The sequence below is a fragment of the Triticum urartu genome, chromosome 7A (genome assembly GCF_056163025.1).
Source record: "Triticum urartu cultivar PI428250 chromosome 7A, HENAU_Tu73, whole genome shotgun sequence".
Lineage (NCBI taxonomy): Eukaryota > Viridiplantae > Streptophyta > Magnoliopsida > Poales > Poaceae > Triticum > Triticum urartu.
This window is the reverse complement of record NC_141879.1, coordinates 109,473,322-109,487,788: the sequence shown is the minus strand read 5'-3', so window position 1 is coordinate 109,487,788 and position 14,467 is coordinate 109,473,322. Positions and strand designations below refer to the sequence as shown.

Genomic DNA, 14,467 nt, shown 5'->3' with positions numbered 1-14,467 from the left:
ATCCCGCTGTTGGTTATTGACCGGAGAACGTCTCGGTCATGTCTGCATGTCTCCCGAACCCGTAGGGTCTACACACTTAAGGTTCGGTGACGCTAGGGTTGTAGAGATATTAGTATGCGGTAACCCGAATGTTGTTCGGAGTCCCGGATGAGATCCCGGACGTCACGAGGAGTTCCGGAATGGTCCGGAGGTAAAGAATTATATATAGGAAGTGCTATTTCGGCCATCGGGACAAGTTTCGGGGTCATCGGTATTGTACCGGGACCACCGGAAGGGTCCCGGGGGCCCACCGGGTGGGGCCACCTGCCCCGGGGGGCCACATGGGCTGTAGGGGGTGTGCACCAGCCCCAAGAGGCCCATGCGCCAAGAGAGAAAAAAAGGGGAGAGTCCTACAAGGGGAAGGCACCTCCGAGGTGCCTTGGGGAGGATGGACTCCTCCCCACCCTTGGCCGCACCCTTCCTTGGAGGAAGGGGCAAGGGCTGCGCCTCCCCCTCTCCCTTGGCCCTATATATAGTGGGGAAAAAGGAGGAGCAAACCAATCTAAGGCCTGGCGCCTCCCTCTCCCTCCCGTGACACATCTTCCTCCTCCCGCAGCGCTTAGCGAAGCCCTGTTGGAATCCCGCTACTTCCACCACGCCGTCGTGCTGCTGGATCTCCATCAACCTCTCCCTACTCCTTGCTGGATCAAGGCATGGGAGACGTCTCCGTTCCGTACGTGTGTTGAACGCGGAGGTGCCGTCCGTTCTGCACTTGATCATCGGTGATTTGAATCACGACGAGTACGACTCCATCAACCCCGTTCACTTGAACGCTTCCGCTTAACGATCTACAAGGGTATGTAGATGCACTCTCCTTCCCCTCGTTGCTGGTTTCTCCATAGATAGATCTTGGTGATACGTAGGAAAATTTTGAATTTCTGCTACGTTCCCCAACAGGGTTGGCGTATTTCGAGATTAGGATTTGTCACTCCGATTGTCGGAGAGGTATCTCTGGGCCCTCTCGATAATACACATCACATAAGCCTTGCAAGCATTACAACTAATATGTTAGTTGTGAGATGATGTATTACGGAACGAGTAAAGAGACTTGCCGGTAACGAGATTGAACTAGGTATTGGATACCGACGATCGAATCTCGGGCAAGTAACATACCGATGACAAAGGGAACAACGTATGTTGTTATGCGGTCTGACCGATAAAGATCTTCGTAGAATATGTAGGAACCAATATGGGCATCCAGGTCCCGCTATTGGTTATTGACCGGAGACGTGTCTCGGTCATGTCTACATTGTTCTCGAACCCGTAGGGTCCGCACGCTTAAGGTTACGATGACAGTTATATTATGAGTTTATGCATTTTGATGTACCGAAGGTTGTTCGGAGTCCCGGATGTGATCACGGACATGACGAGGAGTCTCGAAATGGTCGAGACGTAAAGATTGATATATTGAAAGCCTATATTTGGATATCGGAAGTGTTCCGGGTGAAATCGGGATTTTACCGGAGTACCGGGAGGGTTACAGGAACCCCCCGGGAGCTATATGGGTCATAGTGGGCCTTAGTGGAAAAGAGAAGGGGCTGCCCTTGATGGTCTGCACGCCTCCCCCCTTCCCCTAGTCCTATTAGGACTAGGAGAGGTGGCCGGCCCCCTCCTCCTCTTTTCCCCCTCCGGGAATCCTATTCCAACTAGGATTGGGGGGGAATCCTACTCCCAGAGGGAGTAGGACTCTCCTGGCGCACCAAGCTTGGCCGGCCAGCCTCCCCCCCTCTACTCCTTTATATACGGAGGCAGGGGGCACCTCTAAACACACAAGTTGATCCACGTGATCTGTTCCTTAGCCGTGTGCGGTGCCCCCTGCCACCATATTCCTCGATAATACTGTAGCGGAGTTTAGGCGAAGCCCTGCTGCTGTAGCTCATCAAGATCGTCACCACGCCGTCGTGCTGACGGAACTCTTCCCCGACACTTTGCTGGATCGGAGTCCGGGGATCGTCATCGAGCTGAACGTGTGCTCGAACTCGGAGGTGCCGTAGTTTCGGTGCTTGATCGGTTGGATCGTGAAGACGTACGACTACTTCCTCTACGTCGTGTCATCGCTTCCGCAGTCGGTCTGCGTTGGGTACGTAGACAATACTCTCCCCCTCGTTGCTATGCATCACATGATCTTGCGTGTGCGTAGGAATTTTTTTGAAATTACTACGAAACCCAACAGCTACGGATTCACTCTCGAATATGATTAAAAGTGCCACTCGTAATCCGCCCCACTGCAGTGGGAAGACCCAGATCTCGTTCGCTGAATGCCTCAACCGAGATATTCAGAATTTGCTTTAGCCTTTGACGGGTTGTAGCAGGAGTATTCAGGCTAAAATAAATTGAACTCTTTTCCTTGTTTATTGCTTGACCCGAACATTCCCCATAAATCCGCAAAATATCATTCAGCCGGTGGCCACTCTGTACCAATGCTTGCATAAAAATTAAGCTGTCATCCGCGAAGAGTAAGTGGTTTATCCATGGCGACCGATAACTCACTCGAATCCCTCTATCCACTTGAGCCCCCCCATAATTATTCAACAAGGACGTAAACCCCTCGGCACACAAGAGGAAGAGGTATGGCGATATAGGATCACCTTGCCTTAAACCACATGAAGGGGTGAAGAAAGGCAGCAGTTCGCCATTAACCCGAATAGAAAATCTCAATGATGTCACACACTTCAGGACCAATCTCACGAACTCTGCACCGAAACCCAATCTCAACATGATTGACTCGAGATAGTGCCATTCCACCCGGTCGTACGCCTTCATCATGTCTAATTTCACTGCACACACTGCATTTGCCCCCTTCTTCCGTCTCCTCATAGCATGCACACTTTCATGCGCAATTAACATGTTGTCAGTGATTAGGCGGCCAGGGACAAAAGCACTCTGTTCATCACCAATAACCTCGTCCAAACACTGTCTTGTACGGTTAGCAATAGCCTTGGCAGCTATTTTGTACAAAACCGGACACAAAGAAATAGGACGGTATTGTGATATTTTTTGTGGAAACTGTACCTTTGGGATCGGCGTAATGGAAGTATCATTCATACCCTCTGGTAGTTCTCCTCCATTCAAGAAATCCAGCACAGCCGGAACAATGTCATCTTTCAAGAAATGCCAGTGACGTTGGAAAAAACCCGCCGTAAACCCATCCACTCCCGGGGCTTTCGACGGAGCCATTTGAAAGAGGCGTGTCTAACTTCCTCTTCGGTGTAAGGTTTTTCTAGCTCATCATTCATGGCATCTGTCACCCAGTGAGGGACATGCTGTAATAATTCGTCAGGTGGATGAAACCCTCTTGACGAATATAAAGCTTGATAAAAGGCTAGAACCTCCGCATGATCCTCTTCTGCAGAACTGCATTTTGAGCCATCCGCACGTTCCAGCCCCTCAACTTTGTTCATGCGTTTACGTTGTGAGGCCTGGGCCTGGAAGTAGCCCGTGTTTCTGTCCCCCTGTCGTAACCATGTGACTCGGGACCTCTGACGAATCCAAATCTCTTCTTGCTGGAGTGCAAGTTTCAGCTGTTTAGTGACCTTTTTTTCTTCATCGGACGGTCCCCTTCCAACTGACCGCTCCCGCAGCCGTGTAAGCTTCTCACGCAGTTTGCGGATTTTACACGCCAAGCAACCAAACTCTCGTGCTCCCCAGGATGATAAGTCTTCTTGTAGTTGCTGCAACGCTTGGTTAACCCCTTGCAAACCATGAACTCCAGCACATCTGTTCCATTTATCAAGAACTAGCTTGTCATAGTCGACATGCGTTTGCCAAGCGTCTTCGTACCGAAACGCCGAGGCCCTCTCGTTCGATTTTCCCCAAGTCGCTCCCGGAGATCCGCCATGACGAAACAGTGGTCGGACTCCGTAGCCACAATGTGCCGCACTTTGATGTTTTCAAACATGCTCATCAAAGCTGCATTGCCAAAAGCTCTGTCAATTCTGGCTTTGACATTTGACCCCCCTGATTGTCTATTATCCCATGTATATTCAACTCCTGTCCAACCCAAATCAGTAAGCATACATTCATTCGTGACTTCCCGGAAGGCACGCATCTGCCACTCAGGACGTGGTGTTCTCGAGAAGTGTTCAGAACCAAACAATGTTTCATTAAAATCTCCGATGCACATCCAGGCATCATGCTGAATTGCATAAAGTGTTCTCATGAATATCCAACTATGGTGTCTATCCTCAACCCGTGGAGCTCCATAGAAACCGGTTACTCTCCATTCCTTAGCTAAGTTATTCTTCCTCCGCACCATAACATCAATATGGCCGGCACTGTAGTTCTTTAACTCCACATCAAAATCAGCTGTCCAGAACAAGCCAATCCCTCCGCTGAGTCCCACACTGTTAACTGTGAAACAGCCCGCAAAACCCAATAAATTCTGTAGGCTTTCCACTCTTGCTGCTGCTATCTTTGTCTCCATAATGAAAAGGAGACCGGGCACTTCTTGCTTCACAATACTGCGAAGCTCGCGAACTGCCCCGGGGTTCCCAAGCCCCCGGCAGTTCCAGCTCAAACAACTCATTGACTCGGGCAGGGCTGTCTAGCAGCCTCTGCCAAATTCTCGGAGCTAGTTGGTGTGGGTTTCTTTTTCTTTGGTTCAGGGTCTCTCCCTCCCCAACTGCTGGATCGAGTTCACCCTTCTGACTCTCTACCAACGAGTTTGTATAACCAACATCTGCCGTCATCTCATTATGAGTTGAATTCATGAGAAGGGGCATCTGAATCTGTTTGTACACTTGTTTCGGTCCCTGAGGTCCACCCTTTCGTTTGTTCTGCTGGGTGCTCGGCTTCAACGGGGATGTGACCTCCGTACCGCCATCTACTCCCGAGGAAGAGTTGCGAGTTTCTGCCTTACTGTTTTGCGTGCCGCTATGATCTTTCCCAGAATTTTCACTTGATGTTGGCCTTTTACGATCCTCTGGCGCGCGTAGACCCCTCCCAAAGGGAAGATCGCCATTCTCATCTCTTATTCCAGGCGTCGGAGAGTACAGATCGGAGTGTCCTAGACGCCCACATGAGAAGCAAAAATGAGGGACATTCTCATACTGTATGTCATACGGATCCATGCACTTTCTCCTCTTTGATTCAATCAGTATCCATCTCCTCAAGGGCTTGTCCACCTCTAATGTGACTCTCGCCCTTAGGTACCCAGCAGTCTGGTCAAACTGTACCATTGTAGCAGTCCGATCAATCTGTTTAGCAGTCCGATCAATCTGTTTAGCAATTGCTTTGCTCCACTTTTCATCACGTAGATTGAAGGGGAGGTTAACAACTCTAGCCCACATCTGTAGCTTGTCGAATTTTAATTTCGACGGTCCCATGCACTCCTCAAACTCCGACAAAATTACAACATTCTTACTCACATGCCATGGGGAACCAGCCCATACACGATCACGATCCCTCTGATTGGCAAATTCAGCCACAAAAATATTATCGCCCGCTGGCCGGAAGGATAGTCCTTTAGGGTTTCCCCATGCAGGACGAAGAGCACTCGTGATGGTTTGGATGTGGAAAGTATGGCGATGAAGAACCTTTCCTGCCAGCATCCACTTCTCCGGCCCCTCTTCACAATCATCCAGAACAAGCGGCGTTGCTTCCTCCTCCGAGATCTCCAACTTACCCAAAGCCTCCGCTAACTCTGCCCTCGTCGTCGAAGGCGACAGGGGCTGCTTGCCCCTCCCCCGATCTGGGATTCCAGCCATCCCGATCAGCTTCTCAAGGCGCCTCGTCGACAATCTCAACGAGCGCCGTCACGAGTCCACCCTCCAAAACCCTAATCGCCTCTCCTGAGACACCAGGTTTTCTGGGAAAAAAAACAAACCGTTATATGCCAACATATTGATTGGACATACTCTATGAGTGATTATTGCTAGATATTGTGGTACTTCTTCGCGAGGAGGTTTGTACAAGTATATTTTGTTTTTGAGGTTTCAATTCTCTGTAATTTCTTGAGCAGATGTATCTGACTTTCATTGTTGTCTGAACTTGATTAGGGCCAGTTCTTTTGGGCGATTCTATCAGAATCGCCCCCCTCCCCAGCTTCTTCCAGAATAACCACTCCATATGTTTTTTACAATCCTAGCTAATTAGACCTTAACTAGATAGGATTGTAAAAAAATATGAAGTGGCGATTCTGAAAGAAGCTGGGGAGGGGGTTGATTCTGGGAGAATCGCCGAAAAGAACTGGCCCTTAATGGAGCATTACACTGGATTTTACTCTTCCATGTCTTCCTTTTGCAGTTAAAACGCATCGAAGTTAAAATATTCAGAAATTAGTAAATTAAGTTGAAACTTCCATGTAATCTTTTTGCACATTTTTGGTTGGTACCAATTTCTGGAGTCCTCTGTAACAAGAATGAATTACTGTTTTTAGGCCACTATAATGATTAAAATTTTGTTGGTATACCTTTCATACAATTGTGATGATGTAGAGTTTCGATAATTAGGCCATTGTATTTTCGTGTGTGTGGTTGCTGCGGTCTTTCGAACCCTGGCTACCCTGATGCTTGACGTGGTCGCGTATTGGCCGGCCTGCGTTGCTCCTGTCCGGTGTCCGTGCAGAACGCGCAGATGATGCGATGGTCTCCTACGGCCTGCGCTGCTCCTCGCGTCACGCCGCATGTTGACGTAGAGCGAACGTGGTGATGGAGGGTAGTCGAGGAAGGCGGTCCGAACGTGAAGATAGCGTCTCGCTTGGAGACTCCGAGTTGCTGGGTCCGGCGGGCGGATGGTCGATGCAGAGACCGTGCTTGTGGCCGCGATGCTTGCCGGATCAAAGCCGCCCGGAGCTGCGCCCGTCCCCAAGATGCCGCGTTCACGGCTCTGCGGGACGACGCTCCGAGCCGATCGGTGTGGAGTTTACTCTCGTGGTGTTCAAGCACCTGTACGCGTGCGGCTGTGGGCGCACGCCAGCGCCTCGACGGAGCCGCTGCCCTGTGTGCCAGCTCGTTCGGCTGGCCGGGGCTGCTCCGTCCAGCGTCCATGTGGGACGCGTTGCGTGAAGGTCCGTGCCGGACGTTGCTGCCGCCGGAGACATCAGATTCTGCGGGAGTCGATGGAGTCCTAGATGCCGATATCTGCACTGATTTTCACCGGAGATTCGAGGGTCGTGAGGATCTAATCTAGGGATTTTATTTGCGGCTAACTGGATCTAATCTACGAATTGAAAATTTTCAAAATTGGGATCTAATCTAGTCTAAAGAACGATCTGATTTTTGATCGAGACCAGGTGCCACGCCCCCGGAGAGAGGAGATTGATCTTCCCGGGGGCGGCGCGCTGCGGAAGTGGTGGAAAGTCCTAGGATCGGCGTCGTGAGACTAACCGCTTTAATACCATGTAGAAAAATATAGGATGACTAATATTTCTGTTGTATTGATCTGATCCGTGTATGGGGTATATATAGAGGTACAATGAAGGAAGAAAGACTTGGAGTACAAGACAAGTCGTAGCATGTTTAAGCTATTCTATCTCTACATCCTTATCTCTACCTTAAACATGATTACACTTCTAACAATCTTAAAGGCTCCTATTGTGTATGTGTCACTGTAAATGGCTTGATGCATGTATGTATATCAGGTAATACTAATTTTCTAGCCCACTCCTCAGGTTGTTTGTTTTTTTTACAGTGAGCTCCTACATGTTTGCTTCCATTGTAGGCAGTTAATTATACACTTGACAATCAAATATAGCCAGTCGTATTACTTTTGAAAAATAAGCAAGGTGTCCGTTCTTCGCTTTTATAGTAAGCTTTTGTAATATTTACAGTTTCATGGTCACAGCAATAGGTAGTATTTTCATTTTGGTACTCTTGTCTCTATTGTTGTCCTAGCCTGCTTCTTAGGTATTTTTACTGTTTTCATGTCACTGTGTAAGATCTTGATGCATGATTTTATCTTTGGTAATACCAATTTTTTAGCCTACTCCTTGTATTGTTTTCCTTTTTTCATAGGTTATCGCTGTAATTTTACACGCTGGACTTTTCTATTTTGACTTGAGCAATTCTTGCATCATCATTGTTCTGTATTGCCAGCTCTTTCTACACTGTAATTTTTCTTAGATCAATGTTGTAATTTTTTAATTTGTTTTTCTACTGTATTTTTTAGTTCTTACATCAGCGTCCCATGTATTTCCAGCTCTTTCTAGACTGTACTAACTTCCGTAGATCAACAAACGATGTAATTTACACTTTCTATATTGCTGTAATAAACCTTTGTAATCTCTATTTTATGTCAAACAGACAGTCCCTTTCTTTGTTGTTTTGTTTTGCAATTTATTTCCAAGTGGCGTTACGACTTCTCTACTACTAATAGGGAGCATGAAGTCAATATACACCTATTCCAACGCTGCGAGAGGAAGGATCCGACGGCCCACCACCTGATTGACTGCTTCAGGAAATCAGTCGGCTGATTTGTAGCAGCCGCCACTCACAATACATGCATACGACTCCTATTAAGTGGATATAAAAACATTGACAGTAAGTTTAATTTTGCAGTTCTTTTTAACGTGGTTTACTTTTTTTTTGAAAAACTCTTATATGATTATGCTAGCCTAGTCAGCATATTCATTCGGTTGTTACAATTTTGTAAAACCAAGTACCAAAATACTATCATGTAAATAAGAAAAATGTAATATAAATCCAGGGAAAGAATTTGATTTTTGGTACTTAATAAGTAGCATCAATGCTTTCTATCAAATTGCAACTCAATCATTACTTATTAACTTTCCTCTCCTCTAGTATACTACTTCATTTCCCTTCGTCTCTTTAACTTTCTCTTCTTTGTTTTTCTTTTGCTCTCTTTCTCCATTATCTGTTGTTCTTCTTTCCGCGGGCTTCTCATGGTCCTCATTTTGTAGACTTGCCGTGATCTTGTTTCTGCTACCACTTCCTTCTTTATTCTCCTATTCCTCTGATTGTTTCCTTGGTAAACCTTCACTCTAATATTAGATTTACTTTTATTTCATTTTCTGAAACCTAATGAAAAGCCACATTCATAGGATTTTCTGTGTAATTACACTTCTATTACAGTGTAAATTCAAGGGTAATTACATAGTTATAATACTGCAACTTTCAGTGTCAATCCATAGTGCAATTACAATGAGTACACAATAATTTTAGGGGTAATTACACTGTAATTTTCATGGTAATCACAGTACTAATTTTTACTGTAATTACAGTGTAATTTCAGGGGTAGTTACACTGGATTTTTTCAGGGACTATCAAGTACTAATTTTTACTGTAATTTTAGGAGTAGGTACACTGGATTTTTTTTCAGGGGAAATCACCGGGAACTGTAATTTCAGGTGTATTTTTAGTGTAATTTAAGGGTATTTACACTGTAAGTTCAGGGAACTTATAGTATAGTTTCAGTTCAATTTTACAGTGACTTTCACTGTAATTACTCTGTAAATCACATTGCACTTACACTGCATGCACATGGCAATTACACTGTAATTTGAGGGAAATTACAATGTAATTTAAACGCATACTTTCAGTGTAATTACCCTGGTTATTACAGTGTACATTGAGAGAAATTTCAGTGCAATTTGCAGTCTACTTTTAGTATAATTACACTTCAGTCTTAGGGTAATCACTGTGTAATTCCAAGTTTATTATTTTCAGGGTAATTTTTTGTGGTTTGTCGGGCTTTGTCTTTGTTGGGTAGTATTTGATCCTTTTTTTAGAAGCGTTCCTGTTATTTTTCCATGTTTTCTGTAGCATTGCATCTAACTTTACTGCTATATATACTGTCAATTTTGTACAGATTTCTCGGTGGTAGACCCTAACAGCCAATTCTAGTTTTTTGTAAGATACTTCGTTGTGCACAAGAATTCCTGCTTGACCAACTTTTTTATTATTCACCAGCCTTTGCTACTGAAATTATAAATAGCGATTAAAATATCAGTGTCGCCGGTCGCGACCGACTCGACCTGCGACAGCTATTTCTTGCTTTAAGTGAGACGATAGCTTTGTCTCGCTGAACCTTTTCCTCTCCTGGCATCTTATTGGGCCGGCACATTCAGGCGCGCACAGTATATAAAAAGAGCAGAGAAAATATGCAAGAAGCAGGGTTCAATCCCTGGTCTCCAAGTAGTAGTTTGCACGCTGCGCTAGTCACTCTGCCTAAGTTCCTTTTGTGGTAAGAACAAGCGCCGCATCCTACTTAAGGCCATTCGAGCCGTTTTTCTTTCATTCTTTTTTGCATTTTATTTATTTTCTTGTTTCTTCTTCTTTTGTTTCTATTTTTTTTCTTATGTTTGTTTTAGTTCTCACTCCACATTTTGGTACATGTTAAAACCAATTTTTAATTAGTGATCAACATTTTTAGTACACACTTTCAATACTCATTCAAATTTTTCTAATTAATCCTTCAACATTTTTCAAATACTCTTCAACATTTTGTACATACTCGTCAACATTTTTAGTACTTATTCAACATTTTCAAATATTTGTCCGACATATTTTAAATACTTGTTCAACAATTTTTAATATTTATTCAATATTTTTTAAAAAAACTTGTTCAAAATTTTTAATATATGTTTTTGAAGAGTGTTTCAAATATGTAGAATATTTTAAGGTATAATGAAACTTCATAAAAAATAAAGCAAAAAACTAGAACAGAAAACAGAAAAAAAACTGGCTGTGGCCTCCCGCGCGGATGGGCCGGCCCATCTGGGGCAGCCGCGACGCGAGGCTTCCCGATTCGACCCGACGACCCGAGTCCGTCCTATCTCTTCCTCTCCTCTTCCCTTCCAGACAGATCCCCCATCACCAGCATCTCAAGAAAAAAAAAACCCGATCACCGGCGGCGGCGGCGGCGGCGGCGATGGTGTGCACCAAGTGTAGGAACCCTACCCCTCCCCTCCTGATTCGGCCAATCCTTCCACTCGATCTCGTCAATTTCTTCCGTCCTAGAATTAGGGTTCGTGTCTTCCATGAGGATCTTGTCTTCTTCTAATTCGTGCGCGGTCCTCCTTTTGCAGGCGAGAAGAAGCTGGGGAAGGTGATCGTCCCGGACAAGTGGAAGGAGGGCGCCAGCAACACCTACGAGGGCGGCGGCCGCAAGATCAACGAGAACAAGCTCCTCTCCAAGAAGAGCAGGTCCGTTGGATCCCCCTCCCTTTTCCCCAATCGAACCGCGTTGACCCTTTCATTCACGTTGAAGGGGCTATAATCCCCTATTTTGAGCGGAATCTTTCTGACTGGTATCGGTTATGGGAATCTGGGTGTTGGGGTGATTGGTTGGATGGAGGATTTTGAGGGAGTTGAAAAATCCATCCCGTCACAAATTCACTAGTATTAGTACTATTAGATTGCTCATGATGGGGTAGGGATTCATATAGAATAGGGGTGGGCGCAATTCGCTTCTTGTAGATATTTTTTCCAAATTAGGTTAGCCACAGCTGACAACCAAATTTAGCAGCAACAACAAACCAAAAAATCCGTTTAAATGTAAATTTGGTTTTGTTTTCGGTTTAAACCCAGCTGCACCAAACGTAGTTTTAAAGCAGGGAGAGGCGTGAAGAAATTATTAGAACAGGTGAGAGGATGATCTAAAGATGGCATGGCATGCACGCTTGGCAAAAATCGAGATTGGCCTCCAGAGGACCTGGAGATGCTGTTGTTGGGGGCGGCAGAGCATGACCAATGGCGCCGACTGCTGCTAGAGATTCTACGGTGGCGGCGCCCGTTGTGCTGGTACAGCGGATGCATTCGTCGTAGGAGATGGATGTGCCTGCTGCAGAGGTCGAGGCGGCTGCAATTCCTTGGCCCATTGGCTGTAGTGCTTGGTTTTCGCTCAAAATCTCGTGAGGGGATCTAATGAAGACGTGGCTAGGGTTGTGACTTGTGGGCTTCAGGCTTACATGAGCAGTCAGCATCTCTTTCTTTAGTGGAGTGCCGGCCAGCAGCATGTACCTTAGTACCAGGTTAGGCTCAATGGAACAATGGGCTTTAGGCCCAGGTTGTTGTTCTGCTGAATTTTACTTGGTTTAGTAGAAATAGAAAGGGAATGACTAGAGACCAGTCAACTGAATTTGTTTTTGGGGTCAGTCGATTTGTTCCCTGCCGTTGGATGCAAAAGGAATGGCCAGATCTTCTTCTTCTACCTCTGAAAACACTGTTCATCGTCTTCCTCCTCCCGATGAACCGCCAACAACCGCCGGCCGGACCGCCTGCCTCCTCCGCCCGCGGCCGGCGGCGCTCGCGCGACCTTCCCCCACCGCCATGCTTGCCGCCGCCCTGGGCCATCCCTCTACAGCCAGCGAGTTACCGGTTTCGCCGGCAAACCTGCACCCTGACGCACCCCTAAGATAGACAAGAAGAATGCTTCTCCCCCCTGCACTCTAAGACAGACAAGATCAAACTGCCGCCGGCTCTGTAGCTGTTGCTTCCTTCTCGGAATCAACTGATCCAAATTCGAAATTCAGGCGACTTACATCCAGCAAAACTGAAATAGAAAACATAAAAGAGGATTCCAAAACCGAGAATTCGGCTATTTTGGTTTTGGTCTTGATCCGGTTTTCGGTTTTGTGGCCTTAGATATGAAAGGAACAAATATTTTCAATTGTAACTTTGATGGTTGAACCTTAAGACTCAAATATTGCTTTATGTTGAAGCCTTGAGATCTCATTGTGCTATTTGTTATCTTCATTTATTAGCCAAGATCCTTGTGTCCACTTGTGATATCCATATGTAAACTCTTCCATGGTGAATGATCTTGATGCAGTGTGCACCTATAGCCAATGTTCGTCAGCTGGGGTGAGATGTAGAGGGTGGTGTGACAGAGGAGAGACTGTAAGGAGAGGATGACATCTGTCGTAACTGAGCTGTTTGTGGGTGTTTCTACAGGAAATAGCCACCTGTATGGACGATATACTGGCCTTAGGGCGCCAATTCACCATAGTGATATGCCGCAACTCTAGCCGAACCCTCAAACGGGCAACTCTGCCCCCCTCCACCTCCCCCCCCCCCCCCCCCCTTTCTCTTAACTTGCACGTGTTCAAATTGTTATTTCAAGATATTATAGTCTAACCTGTACTGCTAAATATCAGGTGGACTCCTTACGGAAATACCAAATGCATAATCTGCAAGCAACAGGTGCACCAGGACGGTAAATACTGCCACACCTGTGCCTATTCAAAAGGTAAGCAGCAAACTCCTTTTGGAACAGCTTATAAAACATGTATTGTTTTTCTTTGGCGGTGGTTATTTCTGGCACACTAAGTTTGTCTGCTAATCATGGAATTTATCTAGTAATATAGTCTTAGGGCAACTCTAGCCGAACCCTCGAAAGGATTTAACTGCACTTCTCAAATTTGGGCAGAAGTGCCCCAACCTCCTCAAATTTGAGCAGTCCAAAGCAATTCTCAGTAAAAGATTCCTTCCTTCTCTCTCTGTTGCTAGAACCGTTTGGGGTCTAGTTGGTTTGATAAGGTGTTTGAGGAGTTAAATTTTTTAGGGTTTGGCTAGAATTTGGTAAAAGGATCAAACTTATGGCTGCCAATTTTTAGCATGTTTTGTAGTAGTTCCCAAATTTTTGCTCATACTGGTGGCTAATTTCAGGGGTGTGTGCGATGTGTGGCAAGCAAGTGCTGGACACGAAGCTGTACAAGCAAAGCAATGTGTGAGCAGGATACTCAAGTGGTGGACTTGGTATGTTTAACATGTAAGATCATGACATCATGTACTAGCGATATTGCTGTGGAAAAAGGTGTTGTGTGCGTGTTATGAAAAGAGCAAATTTTAACAGTTGTGTAAACGGGCGTGGTTGTCTCTGTAATTTGCACCCTTGAGCAATGTGGATTTTTGCTGCCCTGGCACATGCTTCTGTTATCCCGAGCTATTCGGTCACCAGATTTTTTTTTAAAGATCCAGCTGATCTGCTGATGGCTGGCTTATATTGATATTAGCAGGAAGCATACGGGAATACAAAGGTGGAATGTCAGATGATCCAAGGATCAAGGATAAATAAATTAGTGCGGCGCGATGATTTATGTGCTCCGTCGATCATGGACGTGATGATTTCTGTGCTCTTCTTCCATGTATCTGGATGTAAAGAAGTGCATCCATACCATTGCGCTGCTGTGAGCCAAACAGAGTAGGAGATGTTGCAATTCGAGAAACGGTTTTCGGCGCATTCCAGGTTACGTAGGCACATCTGGCAGGGCCAACCTCTTGTTTGCATACGGTTGTTGCACCAAAGTCGATTTTTGTGCAGGAGCCAGACAAAAAAATAAATAAATAATCAGCCGTCCCGGCGCCAAGCCTGCCAGAACAGCGTCCTGGACCGTGACTTGGTCAAACCCTTAAAACTGACAGTTGTATGCATATTAGCAAGAGGTTCATGCGTTGCACGGAGAATCAAGATGCATTTATACGAGCTGTTTATCTTGTCGGAGATGAAGATGAATGATGGAAGACCTTAT

At 45.8% G+C, this 14,467-nt stretch overlaps 1 protein-coding gene across 1 annotated transcript; it reads left to right on the top strand.

Annotated features, from left to right (window-relative positions):
• The first annotated feature begins 10,731 nt into the window (after window positions 1-10,731).
• Window positions 10,732-13,861, top strand: LOC125523895 (postsynaptic protein-like protein). The gene is made up of 4 exons (XM_048688958.2): window positions 10,732-10,882; window positions 11,024-11,141; window positions 13,094-13,185; window positions 13,605-13,861. The coding sequence occupies exons 1-4, from the start codon at window positions 10,867-10,869 to the stop codon at window positions 13,667-13,669; spliced, it is 291 nt and encodes a 96-aa protein (XP_048544915.1). The 5' UTR covers window positions 10,732-10,866; the 3' UTR covers window positions 13,670-13,861.
• The last annotated feature ends 606 nt before the right edge of the window (window positions 13,862-14,467 follow it).